This window comes from Aquarana catesbeiana, linkage group LG03 (genome assembly GCF_042186555.1).
Source record: "Aquarana catesbeiana isolate 2022-GZ linkage group LG03, ASM4218655v1, whole genome shotgun sequence".
NCBI lineage: Eukaryota > Metazoa > Chordata > Amphibia > Anura > Ranidae > Aquarana > Aquarana catesbeiana.
In genome coordinates this window covers 680,316,487-680,338,656 of record NC_133326.1, presented here as the reverse complement: position 1 = coordinate 680,338,656, position 22,170 = coordinate 680,316,487, and the positions used below count along the sequence as shown (strand labels likewise).

The 22,170-nt window shown below is 45.7% G+C and overlaps 1 protein-coding gene across 3 annotated transcripts in view; it reads left to right on the top strand.

Annotated features, from left to right (window-relative positions):
- The window catches only part of LOC141133523 (adhesion G-protein coupled receptor G6-like), a 287,556-nt gene extending 265,770 nt beyond the window's left edge, over positions 1 to 21,786 (top strand). For all 3 annotated transcript variants that reach the window (XM_073622952.1, XM_073622954.1, XM_073622953.1), the window contains exons 6-7: positions 6,738 to 7,103; positions 21,131 to 21,786. In XM_073622952.1, the coding sequence (XP_073479053.1) occupies positions 6,738 to 7,103; positions 21,131 to 21,255 (491 nt within the window). In that variant the 3' untranslated portion in view covers positions 21,256 to 21,786. The remainder of the gene's footprint in view (positions 1 to 6,737; positions 7,104 to 21,130) is intronic.
- Positions 21,787 to 22,170: the final 384 nt, after the last annotated feature.

Here is a 22,170-nt window from a genome sequence, read left to right as displayed (position 1 = left end):
CTTTCCATTATTTTCGCTTAGTGATCTGGCCAGTAAGTCTGTTGTTTTTCAACTTAATTTAACAGACCAAGTCCCCCATGTGATATAATATATTTAAGACAGGCTCTCTTTAATGAGACATCAGGGGTCTTTTAGACTATTTGGCCAAACAGATCCCTCGGCGGCTGCCCTGCAGCACCCAAAGTTGTCGGGAGGGCAGTGTAGGGAAATCGAAAGGAAAGGAAGAAGTGGCAGGAAGAAGGAGCCTGGGGGCAGCGCAGCCCCCCTGAAAAATGCCACCCAAGGCAAATGGCTTTGGAGCTCTGTCCCCTCCCCCTGGATCCCACTGCTGCCTTATACACACAATATTCTGGCTCTCTGCCCTCCTCCCCCTGGATCACACTGCTGCCTAATACACACAATGCTCCGACTCTCTGCCCCCCTCCCTCTGGATCACAGTGCAACCTTATACACACAATGTTGCAGCTCTCTGCCCCCTCCCCCCTCACTCTGCATTACACTCCCACCTTACATAGACTCATCATTGGATCTCAGCTCCTTATCCAGCCATGTGCTCGAGCTCCGTGGTCCCTCCCACTGTCTGTGATCAGTGCTGCCCTTGGAAGTCCCCTCCTTCTTCACCTCCCGCTCTCTACACTACTCCCGGACCCGGAACTACAGAGGAGGCATCTGGTATCAATGCGCGCTGATGGTAATGACTGTACACGCAAATTGAGAACGACACTGGAAATAACATTGGGTAGTATACATCTTCCACAATGTTGATTTGCGGCAGAACCCCTGGGGACCACCAAAATCTTTTTATGGACAATCAATGGTCCACAGACCACTGGTTGGCCACTGCTGTATTATACGTCACTTCCAGATTCATTCTAGCTAGAAGAGATCAGTGTATGGATGTTCACTGGTCCCACTCCCATCCACCCGGTGGCACGTGCCATGTAGGTCCTGGGCCTGCAGGTAGGACAGCATAGCCCGAGAAGCATGGCATGGGGGTTATGCCTGGGGGAGGCACTACAGGGGTCTTTAGAAAGAAAACAGTTGGCTTGCGGAGTGTACACACACTCCTGGAGGCTGCAGCTGCTGGGGGTGTGTGTAAAACCCCTTACTGACACCTTCATAAGTCTTATGGCGGTGACAGTGAAAACATTAAAAGCCTACAGGTTATTAATTAAGAGCTGGCCATAAATTATGTCCCCAGAATTATTGCTTTCACTCTGACATTCACAGCATGATACTTCACATGTGTGGCGCTATCAATGTTTACATACATTATTTTTATTGTTTTTTTTTTAGTTTTTGATTGAAATTTTTAGTTTTCCATTGACTTTATTGCTATCACAAAGGGGCTAACAAAGCCCCTTGTGTGATGTCATAGCATGGGCAGGTGACAGGTACTTTTCATAGAGACATGAGAGATCTATTAGACCCTCAATGTCTTCCCTGCTTTCCATTGCAGCTAATCAAGCACAGATCTTTCTTGATTATGTAGCGCTATCTCCTTGAGGGCTGCTTGGTATGGCATGTTCTTCTCTGCAGCCTTGACCCTGTGAACTTTCCAGCCTTCCTGACACTCTAGGTTCAGATATGATATATATATATATATATATATATATATATATATATATATATATATATATATATATATATATATATATACCTTTATATAACACTCTGACACAATACAAACTGATATCAGCCCTCTTAGGCTTGAATCACACCTATGCATTTTTTGTGCATTTTGCAGATTTGCACTACAGTCCATTTAACATGGTTTTCTATGGAACACGTTCTGTAGAGCAAATCTGCAAAATGCAAAAAGCACAAAAAATGCATAGGTGTGAATCAGGCCTTATGCCCCGTACACACAAGCGGAATTTCCGTTGGAAAAATCTTGGATGGTTTTTCCAACGCAATTCCGCTCAAGCTTGGCTTGCATATACACAGTCCGCTGAACTTACAACCGGCAAGAACGCGGTGACGTACAACACTACGACAAGCCGAGAAAATGAAGTTCAATGCTTACGAGCATGCGTCGAATTGTTTCCGAGCATGCAAAGGAATTTTGTGCGTCAGAATGTGTACGGACGATCGGAATTTCCGATCGCGACTTTTTCCGCCCGAAAAATTGAGAACCTGCTCTCAATCTTTTGCTGGCTGGAATTCGGCCAGCAAAAGTCCAATGGAGCATACACACGGTCACATTTTCTTACCAAAACTCTTATCAGTCTTTTGCTGGTCAAATTTCTGATCGTGTGTATGGGGCATTAGATTTGCTTAATCACAAGAAGAGATTTATAAGAGTGTTAAATCCGCCAAATCTTGGAAGAACAGCCAAGGCTCAGTTGAGATAACTCTTGGAGCAGTTAAATGAAAATAGCAATAACAAAGGAATGACAATAGTATTCAAAGTAACAGATTCTAACGGAGTAATGGATTATTTAAAGGGTCATTAGCTGTTGTCAGTACTACTACTACTACTAAAGGGATACCCCGGGTTGGCCTATACTACCTTTAATCCTAATGAGAGATTGAGTAATATGGGTACCAGTAATGTGTGTCTTTTAAGAGCAATCAAGAAACAGTGTTCTGAATACAAGGCCTTGCAATTATCTTCACCGGCAGTTGGAGCTCAGAGAAGCAAAGAATTCTTAGGTATGGCAAAGTGTTTAAAGAGATGTACTAGTAGCTGGCAACTGGATTTTGGGCATGTGCCAGGCCAATCCTGATGACCACAATGGTTATCTGATAAGCGATACAAGTCTGTCCTTCTAGTGAACATGATGAGGTGGCTGTTCAGTCTGCTGATTCAGTGGACTGCCTGACACCTCTTCTGTCAGTGATGCTGTTGGGGTACCCCTGTTGTAGCGAAGCAGAGTCCATCCCGCCTGGGCTAAATCTGCAGAGACATGAGTAGCATGGTAAGCCGCAATCCTCTGAACGAAGCGGCGGATCGGTACTCACTTGATGGATCCCGGGAAGCAAGAGACCTGGGCCTGATCAGCAGATCCCTTTTAAAGCCTCTCCAATAATTCTCCCCTGGAGAGGATGGCTTGATGGGAGGTGTAGTTTGTGGATAAATCAACAGTTCAGCAATGGCTGCTTAGTCCCAATGTAGCGTCACATATGGTGACCCATCACATTTCGCTACCCGCTGGAGTGCGCATGCGCGACGCCGCCATATGCGTTACAACACTTTTACGACAAAAGACCACACTAAAACCACCAGATAGTGCGACGGAACTGGCGTTGAACTGCCCTTGCGCAGTTATTTTGTGGCTCCACCCCTAAGTCCAGGTTCAAGCCCCACCATCCAAGTGGACAAAGAGTTAGAATATAATTATGTTGAGGGAAGCAAGGCCGTGCCCAAAGTGTGGCGAGCGAAGCGAGCCCGCGAGGGGCCCTGTTGCAAATTGGTCTCTTACAATCAATAATTATACAGAAGAAGACCTTGTCTGTAATGTCACTTCCGTGACATTATCTCACGGTTTCACTGCTTATTGTCGTAAAAACTTTTGGAACGCATGTCGGCAAGTTACGCATGCGCAGTTGGAAATTTATCAGCGGATTGTCACTTCCTTAGCGAAATGTGATGGGTCGCCATATGTGACGCTACACCACGATTCTCTTCTAGGCCCAGAAATGTGATGCAGGTAAACCTAGCCCAGCACTAGAGGCATATAAAGGCAGTCTTGGATGATAAATCTGCAATATCAGATAGCTGTAGTCTGCCCCCAGCTTCAATTAGCTGCTTGCCCAGCTACAGCAGTCTGGAAATAACAGCCGTGAACCAGAAGTTGACAAAATGCTCGTTGTTTCTGGGCTCATTCATCACAAAGGATTTTCTTCTGCCCTCTTGGTTAACGGGATACAGTGTTTTCCCACCTTGCAGAGGAGCGAGGGATCCCTGGGAATTATTGCTCTCTCTCTAACAATTGCAGTGATACTTCAATGTACTGCACAATTGCTGTTTACATACATGTGTGCACCTTATTTAAGTTTTCTTTAAAATAAAAAATGTATTGCCATCACAAAGGTGTTTTTAAGCTCCCTATATTACAGCATTGGGCAGGTGATGGGTCCTCTTTATGGAGATATCAGAGGTCTATTAAACCCCTCGGACAGATCGTGCCTTATTAGCTGCTTCCCTAGACACAGTGACACAGTAGCGGGGGAATGACAGATCTGAACTCGGAAGTGACAAAATGATTGTTATTTCAAGGTTTGTTGGTCACAGAGGAGGTCAAGGAATAAATGTTCCCAAAGCTACTCCTACTCTATATCCTGATGTAATTTACCATTGTCCTCAGTGGAGGAACGAGCAAGCACAGACTAGGCAATGTCAGGACAAGGTCGTCCAGCCCCCAGGGTGAAGGTGGCAATCTGAGAGCACCGTTTGAAGGGGGTGGAGTTAAAAGCACAGACTAGGCAATGTCAGGACAAGGTCGTCCAGCCCCCAGGGTGAAGGTGGCAATCTGAGACCACCGTTTGAAGGGGGTTGTGCTAAAATCTTGGACTAGGCAATATCAGGACACGGTCGTCCAGCCCCCAGGGTGAAGGTGGCAATCTGAGACCACAGTTTGAAGTGGGTGGAGCTAATAGCTACGCATGCAGCAAAATGTATGGAATGTTTGTGGCATGCACTGAAATAGTACCAATAGTTGTGGTACACTGCAGAAAACTGAAGTTTAAAATGGGAAAAAACTGCCTCTGCATTGTTGGCGTCAGCCTGGGGAGGACTGTTAGTGGGATCTGAGGGAGGGAGGGGGGCTCTAAGGACTATCATTACTGTCCCTCTGAACAACAATCCATAGCAGACCAGTTTTCAGAGGGCATTTGTGTCCTTCACATGCCCTTTCTGCCCCCTGGCCCTGGCTGTAGGGCTATGTTTACACTTACGGTTGGGGGGGCAATAAAAACACAGTTGAGCTACATTTTTACAGCGCCCAACTGCTCCTCCTTAGACTGCAAAGGAAGTGGATGGGGGTATATGCATATGTAGCGGTACCCCCGTAGGGACTGTAGAGTGTAGTAGTTCCACCTGTCACCCTGCCCAGCCTGGCATTCACTTCCAGTCACTCTCCAGACAATGAACAGTCCATGAGCTTTGTTTTTGTATTTTTATTGAGGGATTAGAACTTTGATGGGGTAAAGGGAATTATGGGATGCCCAGAATCAATAGCAGAAATCAATATGATGATCAATTGGAACCTCTATTTACATCTTCTAGAGCTCCAGCCCCCGCCAGCACAACACATATTTGCAGATTGTTTCTCTCTCTTTCTCTCTTTCCTGTACAATACTTGGTTCCTGGCACAGCTAGCACATGGTAGGCCCAACTCTAGCACAGTCAGACCTTAGAAACTGCCATTTGCTGACATGGACCGTGGGCCCCTCTGGTGTAGCAACCAATGGTGAAAGGAAAGTCTTTTAGTACTAGCTGTAATAAGGTGGACTACTGATCCCAGTCAGTCCTGTGTAGACTGACAGCCCTCCTGGCTGCAGCCGCCCAACTTCAATGCCAGTAACATCACAGTCTCTCCCGCTGGCTCTACATCCACTCCTGGCATGCCCCTCCCAGCTCTCCCGACTGTGTCTGTCATTCAGACACCTGGTGGATCCCTCCTTAAGACTTGCCCGGCAGTGTTCCCTGCTGTCCTCTCCTGCTCCACCCTAAACTAGGGGGCTCCCTTCAAGGCCCCGACAGCCTAACACTCCTTCTCTCAGTTCTTACACCCAAACAACTCCTCCCCAGCTGGACTGACCCCAGGTATTTAAGGATGCCTGCCCCCCGCTAATCTAGGTTGGGAATTGGTCAGGGCTTCTTAACACAACCCAGACAGCTCCACCTCTTTTCCCCTCCTCTGCTTCCAGAATCTTCTGGAGGCTAGAGGGAGGAACCAAGAAGTGCCTGCTGTCTGTGAGTCATCAGCCTACTCTAGGCCACTGCCAGCCCACAGATAAAAACAAACAGGCCTAGCCTACCGCTAGGCCTAATTAAATTTACCTGCACTGACAACAAAACAACTATATCTAGCACCTACCTAGGTAGTGGGTGCTACACATGTTGTGGTCATGATGAAAAACTAAAGCAAAGCACAGCAAAAATGATCTCCCAATCACATTCGGCTGGCAACACTGCCCACTGAGTATGATCTATTCAACTGAATGGGGCAGTCCTGCAACCATGTGCAATGCTTTTTAGGGGTTAAAACAGGCAATGAGGAGGTGGCATAACACCTCCTCACTGCTTGTCAAACGCCCCCTGAAAAGCAATCCAACGTGGATTGCTCCTCAGAGGTTAAAGCTCATGTAAAAGAGCCCTAAAAGTGACGGGGTGGCTTTGCAGCTGTCCAGATCAGTTTAGTTTGAAATTAGATTGCCAGCTCCAAAAGACCAAGCTCACCTGAATTTGTTTTAGAGGGTTAGTTCCCCTTTCCAGAAAAAAATGTAAAGGTGAACTAACATTAGGCACCCTCCCCTCCTCTCCCCCTTCCCCAGTCCCCACTCCCCACTGTACTTACCTCCGTGTTTGCCTAGCTGTCAGCACCCCGGCAGCTGTTCTAGTAGTCTTGTGACTTGAAATCCCTGCTCTTTTTTGTTAGCACTTACTTGATGGACCAGAGATGGATTCTAATTGGTCAGTGCTATCAATGCTGATCAATAAAAATTGATCTGGTCCGTGCCAATGTGCTTCACAGAGGTCTGTTTTAATTGTTTCTTTGTTTATCTTTAAGGTAAAACAAGCACCTTAAACATCATTCAGCCAGAGAAAGTGGAATTCCATCAACCTGTTACAATAAACTGCAGCTTTACTCTACAACAGAACAATGATGTCTTACGAACAGAAGTCTATTGGATTTTTGGGGATACTAGAGAGAGCTACGTCTACCATCCAAACCTGAACTACATACACACAGATTACAGGGGCAAGACCAGATTGGTGGATGGGTCCAACCTTCAACTGGAAGACTTCCATGGGCCAGATAACACCACCTTCTACTGCAGAGTGATCTTTAGACAATGCTTTGGGGAAGGAGAAAGTCAAAACCGCATAGATACAATCTTAGAAGAAGGTCCTGGGACACGATTAATAGTTAAAGGTACGCACTGACCATCAAAAATGTCTAAAAGTATTATTCAAAACGAGCTGTATTTAGAGTTCATGCTACCACAGTCACATGTTGTAGGGAAAGGAAATCCTAAAAGTCACACATCACAACAAAACCCTGTGAGGAGGTGTATGACAGCCTCAGCCCGGGCTCCAACCAGATTGCACCCCCCCAACGTTTTTTCACTTTGCCCCCGGAGATTAATCATGGGCAGGGGCGGACTGCCAACACTCAGGGCCCCTGGACCAAATAAAGCAAGGGCCCTATGTCAGGCCCCGTCGATGACTCAACCTGGCCCCACCCCTGACTCCGCCTCTACATTTTGGACAAAGTACAATACCTGCCTTATTTTTTTATTGGGACCTGGAGGGGGGTCTCTTTCTAATAGTGTCCATTGGACAGTCTGTTAGAAAGCGTCCCCTCCAGGCCCCATTAGAGTCTACAACAGAGTCTAATGGGACCTGAAGGTGGCGTCTCTTTCTAACATTGTCCATTAGAGACTACAAAGGAATCTAATGGGACCTGGAGGGGTCTCTCTAACAGAGGCCCTTTCAGTGTCCATTATAGTGTCTGTTAGAAATAGTCCCCCCCAGGTCCCATTAGAGACTACAAAGGAGTATAATGGAACCTGGAGAGGGGCCACTTTCTAACAGAGTGTAAAGTGCACACCTACATTCACTCTAGTCCTCACGGGACCCCCTCCTTGTGCCATGACTCTCACCCCTGCCCCAACCTCTCACAAAGTAGAGATAAAATCGGCACTGTGTAGGGCTCTTCTTACCTTAACTATGGGTACTGTAGCTGTGGCTGGTTCCCACGTCCTCTGTGCCTGGCTCCTGTGTTCTCTGTGGCTGGCTCCTGTGGGTGGCTGGTTGGCTAGCACTCTGCTGTGGCCGGCTGGCTCCCTGGTGTAGGTGGGTCACCGGGGGTGGCTGGCTGGCAGCCTGGCCCTGCTGTGGGTGGGTCACCATGGGTGGCTGGCTGACTGGCACCCTGGCCCTGCTGGGGGTAGGTCACCATGGGTGGCTGGCTGGCACCTTGGCCCTGCTGGGGGTGGGTCACCATGGGTGGCTGGCTGGCACCCTGACCCTGCTGTGGGTGGGTCACCGTGGGTGGCTGGCTGGCATCCTGGCCCTGCTGTGGGTGGGTCACAGTGGGTGGCTGGCTGGATGACACCCTGGCCCTGCTGGGGGTGGGTCACCATGGGTGGCTGGCTGGCACCCTGGCCCTGCTGTGGGTGGGTCACCATGGGTGGGTGGCTGGTACCCTGGCCCCGCTGTGGGTGGGTCACTGGCGTGGGTGGCTGGCTTACTGGCACTCTGGCCTTGCTGTGGCTGGCTGGTGTGTCCTCTCCTCTTCCGCTGTTCCGGGCACTGTATGCTGATGGGAGCCTCACCAGTGCTTATCACTGCAGCCTCACCAGTGCCCATCAATGCAGCCTGATCAGTGCCCATCAATGCAGACTCACCAGTGCCCATCAGCGCAGCCTCATCAGTGCCCATAAATGCAACCTCACTGATGCCCTTCAGTGCAGCTTGATCAATGTCCATCAATGCAGCCTCACCAGTGCATATCAATGCAGCCTGATCAGTGCCCATCAATTCAGCCTGACCAGTGCCCATCAGTGCAGCCTCACCAGTGCCAATCAGCGCAGCCTCACCAGTGGCCATCAGTGCAGCCTCACCTGTGCCCATCAGCGCAGCCTAATCTGTGCCCATCAGCTCAGCCTCACCAGTGCCCATCAGCTCAGCCTCATCTGTGCCCATTGGTGCAGCCTCACCTGTGCCCATCAGTGCAGCCTCACCTATGCAGAAGAGGAGCCCGCCGGATCATCACACAGAGTGGGGATTGCCCGCTAGGACAGCTTTGTTTTTAATTGTATAATTCAAATTAACAAGTAATGGCTCCAAACAATATATGTAAATGTGCAGTAGAATGTAAGTAGGGCTGCCCCTTTTTCAAGTCAGTGTATCACCTTCCAAACAGTTTAAAATTATATAAAAAGGTTGGCGCTAACTCAAAACAAAATGTGAAAATAACACCATATAAATTCATTTAGTGCATATTAAATAACCACCAAAATCAATAATGGTTAAACAAAACAATATGAGAAAGTCCTCAAAGAAAAATCCAAACACCAAAAAGAGCCTGTGTAATGACAGGTAATCTTAGTTATTGTGCTCCACCACCACTCGTGTAGGAGAAATACAAACTCACCAGATAACTAAGTATAAAAAGTCTTATATGCTCAGATCCTTTGGAAGGTAGTATACCACAAAGAGAGATGATCTTTCACTTAGAAAACATCCCTTGGTGTATCCTTATGCTCGTTTTGGCAGTAAAACTTAGTAAAAGCAAAGTAAATCACATAGCGCTATATGTTTTTATTAACAAATGCCTATAATAATAAAGTGCAAACTTACATTGTGAGGTGCTATTAAATTAGCACCAACATGTACAGCAAATAGCACGGGGACAGGCCCCGTTCCTTCAAGTCTCGGCGTGTGTTCCAACACACCAGAAATCGGAACCAGCGTACCGGACGTGATGTCAGTGCGGGCGAGCGGTGTTAATTGTCCAGTGTTTCCGGTGCTCGCAGTCACACAAAGTCCCGCACACTGGTCCCACCATTGGACCAGTGTGCTGTCAATCAAAGGGGCCGATCCTGGAGGTTGGACTTTCTGTGGGAGCGTCCGGTGATTCTATCAAAGTTGTCACAGCAGGCGGCCTGCTTCTTCTACCCGGGCCGTGCCCCCCTCCCTAGTGGGCGCTAGGGCCCACTAGGGGGCTGAAAAAGATCGATGCGGGCCCGCGGCCACAAGTATTTTTTCCAGGACAAAAAAAAAGTCCAAGCAGGCAGTGCTGGCGGGCCCCCTTCCTCCTCCGGGCCCTGGGACCACGGCCTGATCATGGGGATACAGAAAATGTGTCAGGTAAACGTTTGCCTAGTACTGGTATAACAGAGCAAAAAGAGTGATGTAAGTGAGAAGAATAATATTCAAAAAACACCACTACTAAAAGGCCAATGGTGGCAAATGGCAAGATGAAAAATAAAAATAAAGATGTCTATCCAAAAGGAAGAAAAACAAGACAAAAAACAGCTCAAAAAAATATAACTAAGAAAATCTCCCTCCAAGAGCATGGAATAAAGGGTCTGAAAAAACTATAAAATGTTGAATTCTATTAAACGCTTTACTAAAAAACAACAGATAAACTGGGGTAAAGGCCTCCCTATAAAAACACACTCAAATATGATTAAATGTCTAAATGACATGCATAATGATATCATATAAGGGTCAAAGCAGAGACTACAGGTGAGAACAAGTTCAAAGAATTTTTCTCAAGTCATCTTCCAGGACGGCACACCTGAGATGAGAGGCTCCTCCCCACAGGAAACACAATCAATCAACAGCTGTTTTAAGTCCCCACCCTTCCCCTTGATCCTCAGTTTTTGATTGTGTTTCTCCCTACACAGCAAAACGGTTTGTTTTTTCCAAATGACCCGAAGCCTGGGGCTGGTGGTCTCCCCCTGGGAGCCGGACCAAATGCCTGAGAAGCCTCTGGGTCTGGCAGGATATATTTATCCTTCCTGGGGGGTTCCCCTATCCTTTCCTCAGCTCAGGGGGAGCAGCAGAAACTGGAAGAGCCCCCCCTGAGAGCTGAAGGCCCCTGGGTACAGTGGTGTACCCATAACTTCAGGGGCCTTTATCCTGTCTCCCCCCTTTCCTGCCCGGGTGTCCGTTCAGACGGGGTTGCTCACCATTGGTTCTTTCCAGGGGGATCGTATCCCCCTGACTTCTGGGCCCCTGGTAGCTCGCGTGGGCTGCTGGGGAGGGCAGACAAGCACCTGCGTCATTTTCAGACTTCGGGAAAATGGCGGCGGCGTTCTTACCCAGGGGGGAAGGCTGAGAGTCAGCAGGAGCAGGCGCCCACATCCTCCTTTTGCTAGGCGAGGAGCCACCAGTTGACTATGGTGGATGTCTGCCTAAACCACCTCAGATGGGAATGAGGAACGTAAGGCATTGCCCCCCCCCCACCATGTGCATATACTGACTGGTACACTGCGGGACACAGCCTAACCTTGCAACTCCCTATGGGGACAGCAGTTGGGGGGGTACGTTGGCGGCTACCCTCCTTGTGTGCGGACCATAAGGATGGAAAAGCAAGCCCGGGGGCTGTGGCAAAAAGGGAAGATGACAACAGTGAGTACTTTCCTTTGCCTTGGTAATTTAGCTGCAAAATCCCCAATTCCAGCCAGATGGTTTTTGGCCATTTGACATAATCTCCCCTGAGGTCTGGATTCAAATAGCCCAGAAGCTTCTGCTAAAAAACACCACCGCAGCTCCCTCTTACATCAGAGACGCTGTATGGCGGACAAGTGGTGCAGAGCAGCGAGTGTGCCTAAACCACCTCAGATGGGAAGAGGTAGGTAAGGCATTTCTCCCCCTTACCCGTGTATATTCTGACTGGTGCAGGACCTGCTGTCTGCATAACAAATAGCCCAGAAGTTACTGCTAAAACCACCAGCCACAGCTCCCTCTTACAGCAGAGACACTGTGGTTATCGCAACAGTAGGTTGCCAGCCTCTCCCTACATGCCCAGTTGTGGTACATTAGTAAGGGTGAATATAGCGAAGGGGGGACCTGGTAGATACAAAGAGCATGTATACCACTGAACAAGTAATTAATTGTGCAATGGTTGAAGGATTCAGGAGTAAGCTCCCCTGGTCAGCAGGTGCACTAGGTTATCCGGCCCTATTAGCCCAGCTGCTAGAAATCTGAAGTTGCTCCAGGATGCTTAAAAGCTGACCTAACTTTCAACGATGGGCAGGGACCAAGCTTGTGTGTAGGGGTTCCCTTGTGACAGATCCTCCTTTTGGGGGTTGCTTGCTATGCGTAGCTTTTCATAAGCTCCAACCTCCCACTCCACCTTTACACTGTGGTTATATTATAGTGCAGGAGGAAAGAAAAACCTCTTTGTTGGTTTGGGCTACAGTCCCCTCAGTGGCAGATCTAAAGGCGGTTTACCATATATCCTATATCCTTTAATTGAGGTTTTTCGGTGCAAACCTATGCAAGAACTACATGATTGCTTGTCTAAGGCCTGCAGGTAGCTATTTAGCTCCAGGCTAAATTGGTAACCACCCTTTCTAGAGGTCTTAAATTGGTCTCTAGGGCTGGGCTCATTGAGACTTTAGTTACTGATCAGCCCCACCCATGTATGAGCTGGTAGGGTAGAACAACAGCTACTATAGTAAGGTGTCCAACCATTTTAGGATTTGTTCCTTCGCTGGTGGTGAAGGGTTAGTATCCACAGCCCAGGCTATGCCTATGAAATAAATTGCCCCTGTTTGGCTATTTCATAAAGGGATACACCATGACTCCTTCTTGGCTGCTCACCAGTAGACCTCAGTAATGAAGGTTTCTCCTTGCTGGGGTGTTTGGTGGCACAACAAAAATACACATTGAGATTTGTGACATCTCTGCTCATAAGGTGTATATTGCTGTACATCAGAAATGCACTGCACTTAAGCTTGCTTGGTGTCCTTTATATCCTAAAGCTACTGCTTTGTTTGGCTACATATCAGAAAAATACAACAGGGAAGGTGGTCTGTACTACATCATTGAGTCTGGTGATGACATCTCTGCTCATAATTGTTATATTGCTGCACATCAGACATACACAAGATTGAGGTCTGTCTGTGGGGTTTTGTGTCCTGTATTACTGCCTTATTGGTTGCTTATCAGAAAGGCAGCAGTAAAGATTGATGGTCCTGATTTGTTGGGCTCCATAACAGAAGTACAATTTGAACCTGTGCCAGGGGTAGTACATATACACAAAGTGGCGTTGTGCCGATTCAGACAGTGCTATTAACGGCAATGGCTGGCGATTTTAGGCATGCGATTTGACATGTTTAGTTGCATGCCAAATCACTTCAATATGGATGTGCTATCTCTATTCAGATTTGTTATATTGTTGCACATCAGAGATATACAAGATTGAGGTCTCTCTGTGGGGTTTTTTGTGTCCTGTATTACTGCCTCATTGGTTGCTTATCAGAAAGGCAGCAGTGAAGATTGATGGTCCTGATTTGTTGGGAAATACAAATTGAACCTGTGCCAGGGGTAGTACACGTACTGCCTTTGGTAAGCACCACAAAGTGGCATTGTGTCGATTAAGACAGTGCTATTAACGGCAATGGCTGCTGATTTTAGGCATGCGATTTGACATGTTGAGTCGCATGCCAAATCACTTGAATACGGATGTGCTATCTCTATTCAGAATTGTTGTTGCACATCAGACATATACAAGATTGAACATTGTTTGTGTCCTGTATGTCCTATATTTACTGCCTTATCGTCCGTATATCAGAAAGGCACAGCAGTAAGTGGTGTTTCTCATTGATCTTCCTTGCTGTTTCTTAGGGATACACAGCAGGGGGTTGTTGGCTGCACTCCTCCAGGGAGCCACAGCATGGGGACCCCTTGTTTGTTCGACCTGAAAATTGCTTTTCCTGCGACCTGTGTAATCTTGAGGTCTGTGGATCCAGTAAGCAGGGACTGCTGGAGACGCTGCGACCTGGAGTCGCACAGTAACGGATGGTACCCATTGGAAGCCATAGTATATGACTTCTCATGTGTCTTGCAGTCCCAAGTCGCAGGTTGGGTCGCACGGGTGTGGGAGCCCTAAGCTTATCTGTCCCTTCTGGTTGAGATTTTGCTACGCAGCAGGAATACTCATCGTGGAGTTATTGCCTTATTTTGCAGTAGACCAGAAAGATCGCAGCTGTAAAGGCTGTCTGTTGTTTCTCTGTTTTTATGTTGCTGCACAGCAGAAATACTCAGCATTGAAGCTTGTTGGTGCTTTCTGTTTCATATTGCCTTACCTTATGGTACTTCAGAAAAACACAATGGTGTAGGTTGCTTGTGTCCTTTCTCAGGGTTGGTTTTATCTGACTACACTACAGAACTGCATAACAGAAAAGATTGTCTTATAACTGTACTTGGTGGTTTGTCATAAATATGCAACATAGAAGTTGGGGTCTTTCTGTCTTATCTTTATGGCCTTGTTTTGCTGTACATCAGTAAAACGCCACTGTAAAGGGGGTTCCCGTCCTTTCTGTATTTACCAGTTATGACCAGATAGCTGCACTTCAGAAATGCGCAGCATTTAGGGTTTGTTTGTGTCTTAATGCTTACATATGGGCCGCATATCAGAAAACCAGACTGTGAGGACTGTTTGTCTACATTGAGGTTCGGATTTGGGTCTCTTCCCATATTTGTTATGGGTCACTGGAGGAAGGCGATAATGAATAGCCCTGTTTAATAAGAACTTAGGAAGTTCTGTTTAGAGGAGTATTATGGCCTGAAGATGAAGTATAAAGATGTATACCCGACCAAATAAGTTACAGCTAGGTGCCTGGCCTTCATTTCGCCCTTCTAGCAAAACTAGATGTAGCAATATGAGTGTTCTACTCCTTCTATGGATGTTATTCTCATGAGTAGGCTCTCAGGCGTCAGTAAAACTATAGATTGGGCATGCCTTAAATCCAGGGATTAAGTTTCTGTTAATCTATTTCCCTTGAGTAGGTTTCCCTTCAGTCTTTGTTGACGTAAAGATAAAAATGAACAAAAAAGGTTGTCTGTCAGGGCCCCCCTTTTTTTTGGCAGTTTTCTTTCCCTGGACAGGGTTGTGTTAACACAGGCCCCCTTATTTATCAATGTAGTGTCCTTGTCTTACAACACAGGTCTCTGATTAATCTTTTTACTGGTTCTAAGCAGCACCTATAGGAATAATAGGCTATGGTTGTTAGATGTGTGACAGGCAACATTGATAACCTACATGTTTAACATGTTTTCTGATTCCATCTTTAAGAGCCCACTCCACCTAGATCTTGCATCCGAAGCAGAGAAGGCAGGGACATTGGTGGAGTAGACTGGCAGATCAGCCACATGATCCAGCTAAGATACCTTCATCAAGCATATGGAGTGAAGGTAAAGCTCACTGCAGAACCGAGGTTCGCCAAGAGTGTCTTGCAGTGGTCCCACCCTAAGGTAGGCCTGAGGTACTTGCTTATCCTCTCAGGTGTGCCGTCCTGGAAGATGACTTGAGAAAAGTACCAGTTACTTACCGGTAACTGTCTTTCTAGGAAATCTTCCAGGACGGCAGGCCTACTTCCCACCCGTTGGAGGAGGGAAAATTTTAGAACACTAGAAGGTGAGTGCTTATCAGGAACGATTTCCCTTGTGAACCGGGTTCAGAAGTTACTTCTCTTCAAACTGAGGATCAAGGGGAAGGGTGAGGACTTAAAACAGCTGTTGATTGATTGTGTTTCCTGTGGGGAGGAGCCTCTCATCTCAGGTGTGCCGTCCTGGGAGATTTCCTAGAAAGACAGTTACCGGTAAGTAACTGGTACATTTTTTTTCCAAGAAACCCACCCGCTAGCCTGGAAAAATAAAGGAAAAAAGAAAAAGATTTAAAAAAATTAAATGTATTCGTAATAATGGGTGCAAGCCCATCAAAGTTAAGACCTTTTGGGATACAGATGTCATATTTAAAGCGGAGTTCCACCCTAAAGTGGAACTTCCGCTCATCGGATTCCTCCCCCCCTCCGGTGTCACAATTGGCACCTTTCAGGGGGGAGGGGGGTGCAGATACCTGTATAATACAGGTATCTGCACCCACTACCGGGTATAGCTAGCCGCAGCTAGCCGCAGACTCCCCGCCCACCCCCGTTGTGTTGTGGGAAATACACAGTTCCCACAACACAACGGGGACCAGTGTAGATGCGCAACGCGACTCGCACATGCGCAGTAGGGAACCGGGCAGTGAAGCCGCAACGCTTCACTTCCCGATTCCCTCAGTGAGAATGGTGGCGGCAGCACCGAGGATCGAGGGACGGTTCAGCCTTGGGTGCCGACATCGCTGGACCCCGGGACAGGTAAGTGTCCTTATTTTAAAAGTCAGCAGCTGCAGTATTTGCAGCTGCTGACATCTAAAAAAAATTTTTTTGCGAAACTCCGCTTTAAAGATCCAATACACTTCCCTCCGGCAAAGGAGGGAGAGGTGATCTCCAACACGAGCGGGATGATCAATCTTTTCATTAATTTGGACTCTTAGCGATTGTGCATTGTGATCATGAAACCGGCTAAAATGTCTAGCCAAGTTAGTATTCTTATTGGTACTTATATTGGAAAAATGAGCTCTCTTCCTGACACAAAGGCATCTGGTGTCCCTGCCTCCATATTGAACGTTGTATATAATGCATGTCACTATACTGTACATACAGCATATTTAGTCTGGCAGTTGATAAGTTGTGTAAGGCTCGGTTCACACCACCGCAACCTGAAAGTCGTTCGACTTACAGTGTAACTTTATCAGCCGACTTGAGTGCGACTTGATGAGAGTTTGAAGCAACTTTGAAGCAATTTTAGGGATCGCATGTGTAATCTTCATGTAATGCCGGATCAAAATCACATCAATTAAGATGAGGATCTGACTTGGAGATGACTTCCATTAAAGTCTTTGGACACACGTCGGATAGAAGTCACCTTGAAGTAGTACAGGAACCTTTTTTAAAGTAGGAGCGACTTTAGTAGTGCTAATTAAGACAGCTCTCATTGAATAAAATGGGATTTCACATGTCATGCGAGTTGGGGTCTCACAAATCATATCCCAAGTCGGGACAGTGTGAACCGAGCCTTATGGCGGTAGAGTAATCATTGGAGCATGAGGTGATTGCATGAGGATCACCCAAGTGTCTGCAACATGAGCACCTGGCAACTCCACACCTGAACATTCCAGTGGTATGTACAGTAAGTCACATACCACTGGAATGTTCAGGTGTGGAGCTGCCAGGTGCTCATGTTGCACACACTTGGGTGATCCTCATGCAATCACCTCGTGCTCCAATGATTACTCCACCACCATGTAACCATGTGTGGGTAGATGGATTTGAAACATACATCCTAGGGCAGACCATATTACCAATAGTATGTGCTTTCCCTGCGACATACCTGACCCCTATACTCAACACCATTCTATAGCTAGAATCGCTATGTAAGACGGAGAGGTACCTAGAAATGATGTCTTTTATCTCCTGAAACGGAATTGTAACATGTGGAGAACACAAGGGGGTTAGCTGAACTATCTCTTTTGGATAGAATGCTCTAGGGGGGGATTTTTCCTTTTCCTTAGTTTTGTTTTTTGAGCTGCCTTTTGTCTTGTTTTTCTTCCTTTTTTGATACACATCTTTATTTTTATTGTTCATCTTTCCGTTTGCCACCATTGATCTTTTAGTACTGGCATTTTTTAAATATTATTCTTTGCACTTATAACATGCTCGGTTATCCCAGTACTAGGCAAACATTCACAAATATCCCCATGATTAAACTCCAGGGTCAGAGTGAACTGCTTTGAGGGCATGGCCTGGTTAGAGCTGAGGGTGTCATATATCTCCTCACAGGCTTTTGCTGTGATGTACAACTTTACGGACTTCCTTCCCCATCTGAATGTTTTGAGCTGGGATGAAAAAAAAAACTATAAAAAAAATTTAAAAAATACTGACACCGTCAATTGCCCTACTGACACCGTCAATTGCCCTACTCACACCATCCAGTGGTCCCCAAAAAGCATTTTGAACAAAAAACAAAAAAAATACATTTAAAAAAAAATTAAAAAATTAAAATACCCACCTCCATACACACCATACTCCTCCTCTACACATACTACCTACCTCCATACACTCAGCACTCCTCTCTTGCACATACTACCCACCTGCATACACTCTGCACTTTTCTCCTGCACATACTACCCACCTCCATACACTCCGCACTCCTCTCCTGCACATACTACCCACCTCCATACACTCTGCACTCCTCTCCTGCACATACTACCCACCTCCATACACTCCGCACTTTTCTCCTGCACATACTACCCACCTCCATACACTCCTCACCCCTTTCCTGCACATACTACCCACCTCCATACACTCTGCACTCCTCTCCTGCACATACTACCCACCTGCATACACTCCCCACTTTTCTCCTGCACATACTACCCACCTCCATACACTCCGCACCCCTTTCCTGCACATACTACCCACCACTATACACTCTGCACTCCTCTCCTGCACATACTACCCACCTCCATAAGCTCAGTGACCCCTATACTTCCGCCACTGCCTGCACATACTTCCCACCACCATACACTCCACACTCCTCTCCTGCACATACTTTCCACCACCATACACTCCATACTCCTCTCCTGCATATACTACTCACCTCCATACACTCCGCACTCCTCTCCTGCACATACTACCCACCTCCATACACTCAGCACTCCTCTCCTGCACATACTACCCACCTCCATACACTCCGCACCCCTCTCCTGCACATACTACCCACCTCTATACACTCTGCACTCCTCTCCTGCACATACTAACCACCTCCATACACTCTGCACTCCTCTCCTGCACATACTACCCACCTCCATACACTCTGCACTCCTGTCCTGCACATACTACCCACCTCCATACACTCTGCACTCCTCTCCTGCACATACTACCCACCTCCATACACTCCGCACTCCTCTACTGCATATGCTACCCACCTCCATACACTCCATACTCCTCTTCTACACATACTACCCACCTACATACAATCCGCACCCCTCTCCTGCATATACTACCCACCACCATACACTCCATACTCCTCTCCTGCACATGCTACCCAATGCTATACACACTGAACTGTACATTCCATATTTAACATTACCACATTCTGCACATGTAAGTCATCTCAGACTCTATTAAACCCCACCCCCTTTAAGCCACGCCCAATATTTCACACAATTCAAGCCACACCTACATCTTGCAGTGGTGCCTAGGGCCCATTTTTTATCTTGCACAAGGGCCCACTCATTTCATGATACACCCCTGATACAGCGTGTGTGTGTGTGTGTGTGTATATATATATATATATATATATATATATATATATATAAAATTAAGTCTGGGGGGAGAGGAGCTTAGGGTGAGGGAGGGCTTTACTGTCTTTCCTTTGGAGCTTTGCTCATACCCTAAATGGGAAATATGGACCATCTACCTATACTCATCTGCTCTACCTTCCCTCACTTCTCGGTTGGTCTGTTGGAGCTTTAGGGTATGGTGTAACATGGGACCTCCCTCTGTGATGCAGGGCTTAGTTCTAGCAGCCATTTGCCGCTTCTAGAAACCAACATGTGAGGAGGGGAAAATTTCAACAACCCCATATGGACGAAACTTATCCCAGACATTGTTTCAGAGCGGAGGTGTTTTATGTCTCCCAGTCGCAGCCTGACCTGTTGGTAATTCTGAATTGTCAGCCGGCTACTTCTGAGTGCAGTGAGCCGTAGACATGTGCAATTAGTTTTTTTGAAATTCAGAAGAAATTTACATGATTTGGGGATTTGGATGTATCCAAATCACAATAGCAGTGAATTCAAAATAAATTGTAACGAAAACTCAAATTCATTCATATTCATTTGTTTCATACAGTTGACATGATGCAAAAGTTTGGGCCCTCTGTTAATGTTCGAAGCATCCAAAATAACGTAACGACATAACGAATGATCAAAAGTTATGTGGATCCATTAATTTTATTTTTTTTTTGTGCGCAATATTCTAATAAGATTCTTTTTGTATTGGGGTTGAACTTGGAAGACCATTCATTTAAATTGTGTGTACATGGCCCAAGAAAGTCTTTTGGAAATATGGAATTAAATTCAACTTAATAACATAATGAATTAATATGTACAGTATTAATTTGTATTCATTGGTAGGTAGTAGGATTCATAGGATTCATTTGCGATAGTCTTTGACTCTTAGGTTCTTTTTGCATTAACATTTTTCATTATTATAAAAAATTCACTACATATGAAATGGAAACATATTGCGATATATACAGTAAGGTATAAAAGTGAAAAAAGATGATTTGTTTCCTAGAAGAGGAATCCACAAGGGAAACAGGGGAATAGAAAGGACCGGGGCCTTGTGAGACCAAAGGAAATTAACACATCTAATAAAGTAAAATTGTATTTTTATTTTGAACTATTAAAAATATCCCCTATAGATATCATATTTTCAGTAAACAGTGGATAAAAAAGAGAGTACACCATATAGCAGTATTTTCTGGTTGTACACTTCCAAAAGGCACCAACGCGTTTTAACCTAAATGACCTTCTTTGGGGAGTTTTCCCTTGGACCACAGATCAGGAAAATTCTAAAACAGAGGTATAATGGGTATACAAATATGCAAAAATATACAAAAATACATCCATGCCCATAAATACGTTCTCAAAGTCAATGTATAATAGACTTACATAGCTTATGGAGTCTAACAAATAACGCAGTTTATATGATGTCAAAGGTCCCCAGGGAGAGAAAGAACTGTATGGTGGAAAATAGGTTCCAGAAAGTAAATGTCTCCAGTACAAGGGATAAAAGTTTTAACTAATTGAATAAAAGTTGATTGTTGAAAGTACCCCTGTAAGTGTAAAATGTTTTGTCTGAACCCTCTAGCTGCCAGTTTTGCTGGATAGTTTGGTTTGTAAAACTGGGTAAATAATGTTTGATTTGTTTGAACTAATGTCTAGAAAAAAAAATAAAGTTATCCTTGTGGTGGGGCCCTCTTGCACTGCTAGGGTTAAATTCTAATTTTTTGTGTAGGGTAACAAAAAGCAATTAAATTTAATTTCTCCCTTGCGCCCCTGAAATTTGGAGCTCTCCTCTTCCCTCCAACGTGGTCAGCCCACCATGTCTTCACATACAATTCAGGACTGCTGGTCCCGCATTGTATGTGATGACATCGGAGTGTCTGCGACTGATGGAGCACCAAAGAAATTGGCTATGGGCAACCAGGCATAGTGAGGGGGAATCAATTTAAAATTTGATAAAGTAGTGATGGTGAGTTGTGTTACATTATTTAAGCTTATGAATATCTTTATGCTTCCTGACATTCATTTTTGTTTCTATCTTACAGGGAGTACATTGCGTCCTACAGGTGATACAATACTTACAATACTTGCAGCTTATGTTGGGCTCAAAGCCTTCCTAATTCTTATACTTTCAATACTGGCTGCCATCTATGTGAACAAAAACTACTGACATCAACAGAGTGACCTTTAAATGCAAGAAAGTATATCTCATCTATCTAGCCAAAAGCTTTTGACCATATAACCATTGCCCCTATGCTTGTTGGATGTCCCATTCCAAGACCATGGCTATTACAGTGTTGGCCCCCACAATGTAACCATAACAGCCTCCCCTCTTCTGGAAAGACTGTTCACAAGATCTTGAAGTGTTTTGTGGAAATGTTTCTTATTTAGCTGTAGCGCCCACCCACTTAGGTGTGTGCTAAATTACTCAGTTAGGATTAGTGTCAGGTAACGTTGCCAGTATTTTGCCCTGTTGGTTTAAGCCTGGTTGGGTTAAATTGGTTGGGAGTAGGGATGAGCTTCGAGTTCGAGTCGAACTCATGTTCGACTCGAACATCAGCTGTTCACCAGTTCGCCGAACAGCGAACAATTTGGGGTGTTCGCGGCAAATTCGAAAGCCGCGGAACACCCTTTAAAAGTCTATAGGAGAAATCAAAAGTGCTAATTTTAAAGGCTTATATGCATGGTATTGTCATAAAAAGTGTTTGGGGACCTGGGTCCTGCCCCAGGGGAAATGGATCAATGCAAAATAAAAGTTTTAAAAACAGCCATTTTTTTGGGAGCAGTGATTTTAATAATGCTTAAAGTGAAACAATAAAAGTGTAATATTCCTTTAAATTTCGTACCTGGGGGGTGTCTAATAGTATGCCTGTAAAGGGGCGCATGTTTCCCATGTTTAAAACAGTCTGACAGCAAAATGACATTTCAAAGGAAAAAAAGTCATTTAAAACTACTTGCGGCTATTAATGAATTGCCGGTCCGACAATACACATAAAAGTTCATTGATAAAAACGGCATGGGAATTCCCCACCGGGGAACCCCGAACCAGAATTATAAAAAACAAATGATGTGGGGGGTCCCCCTA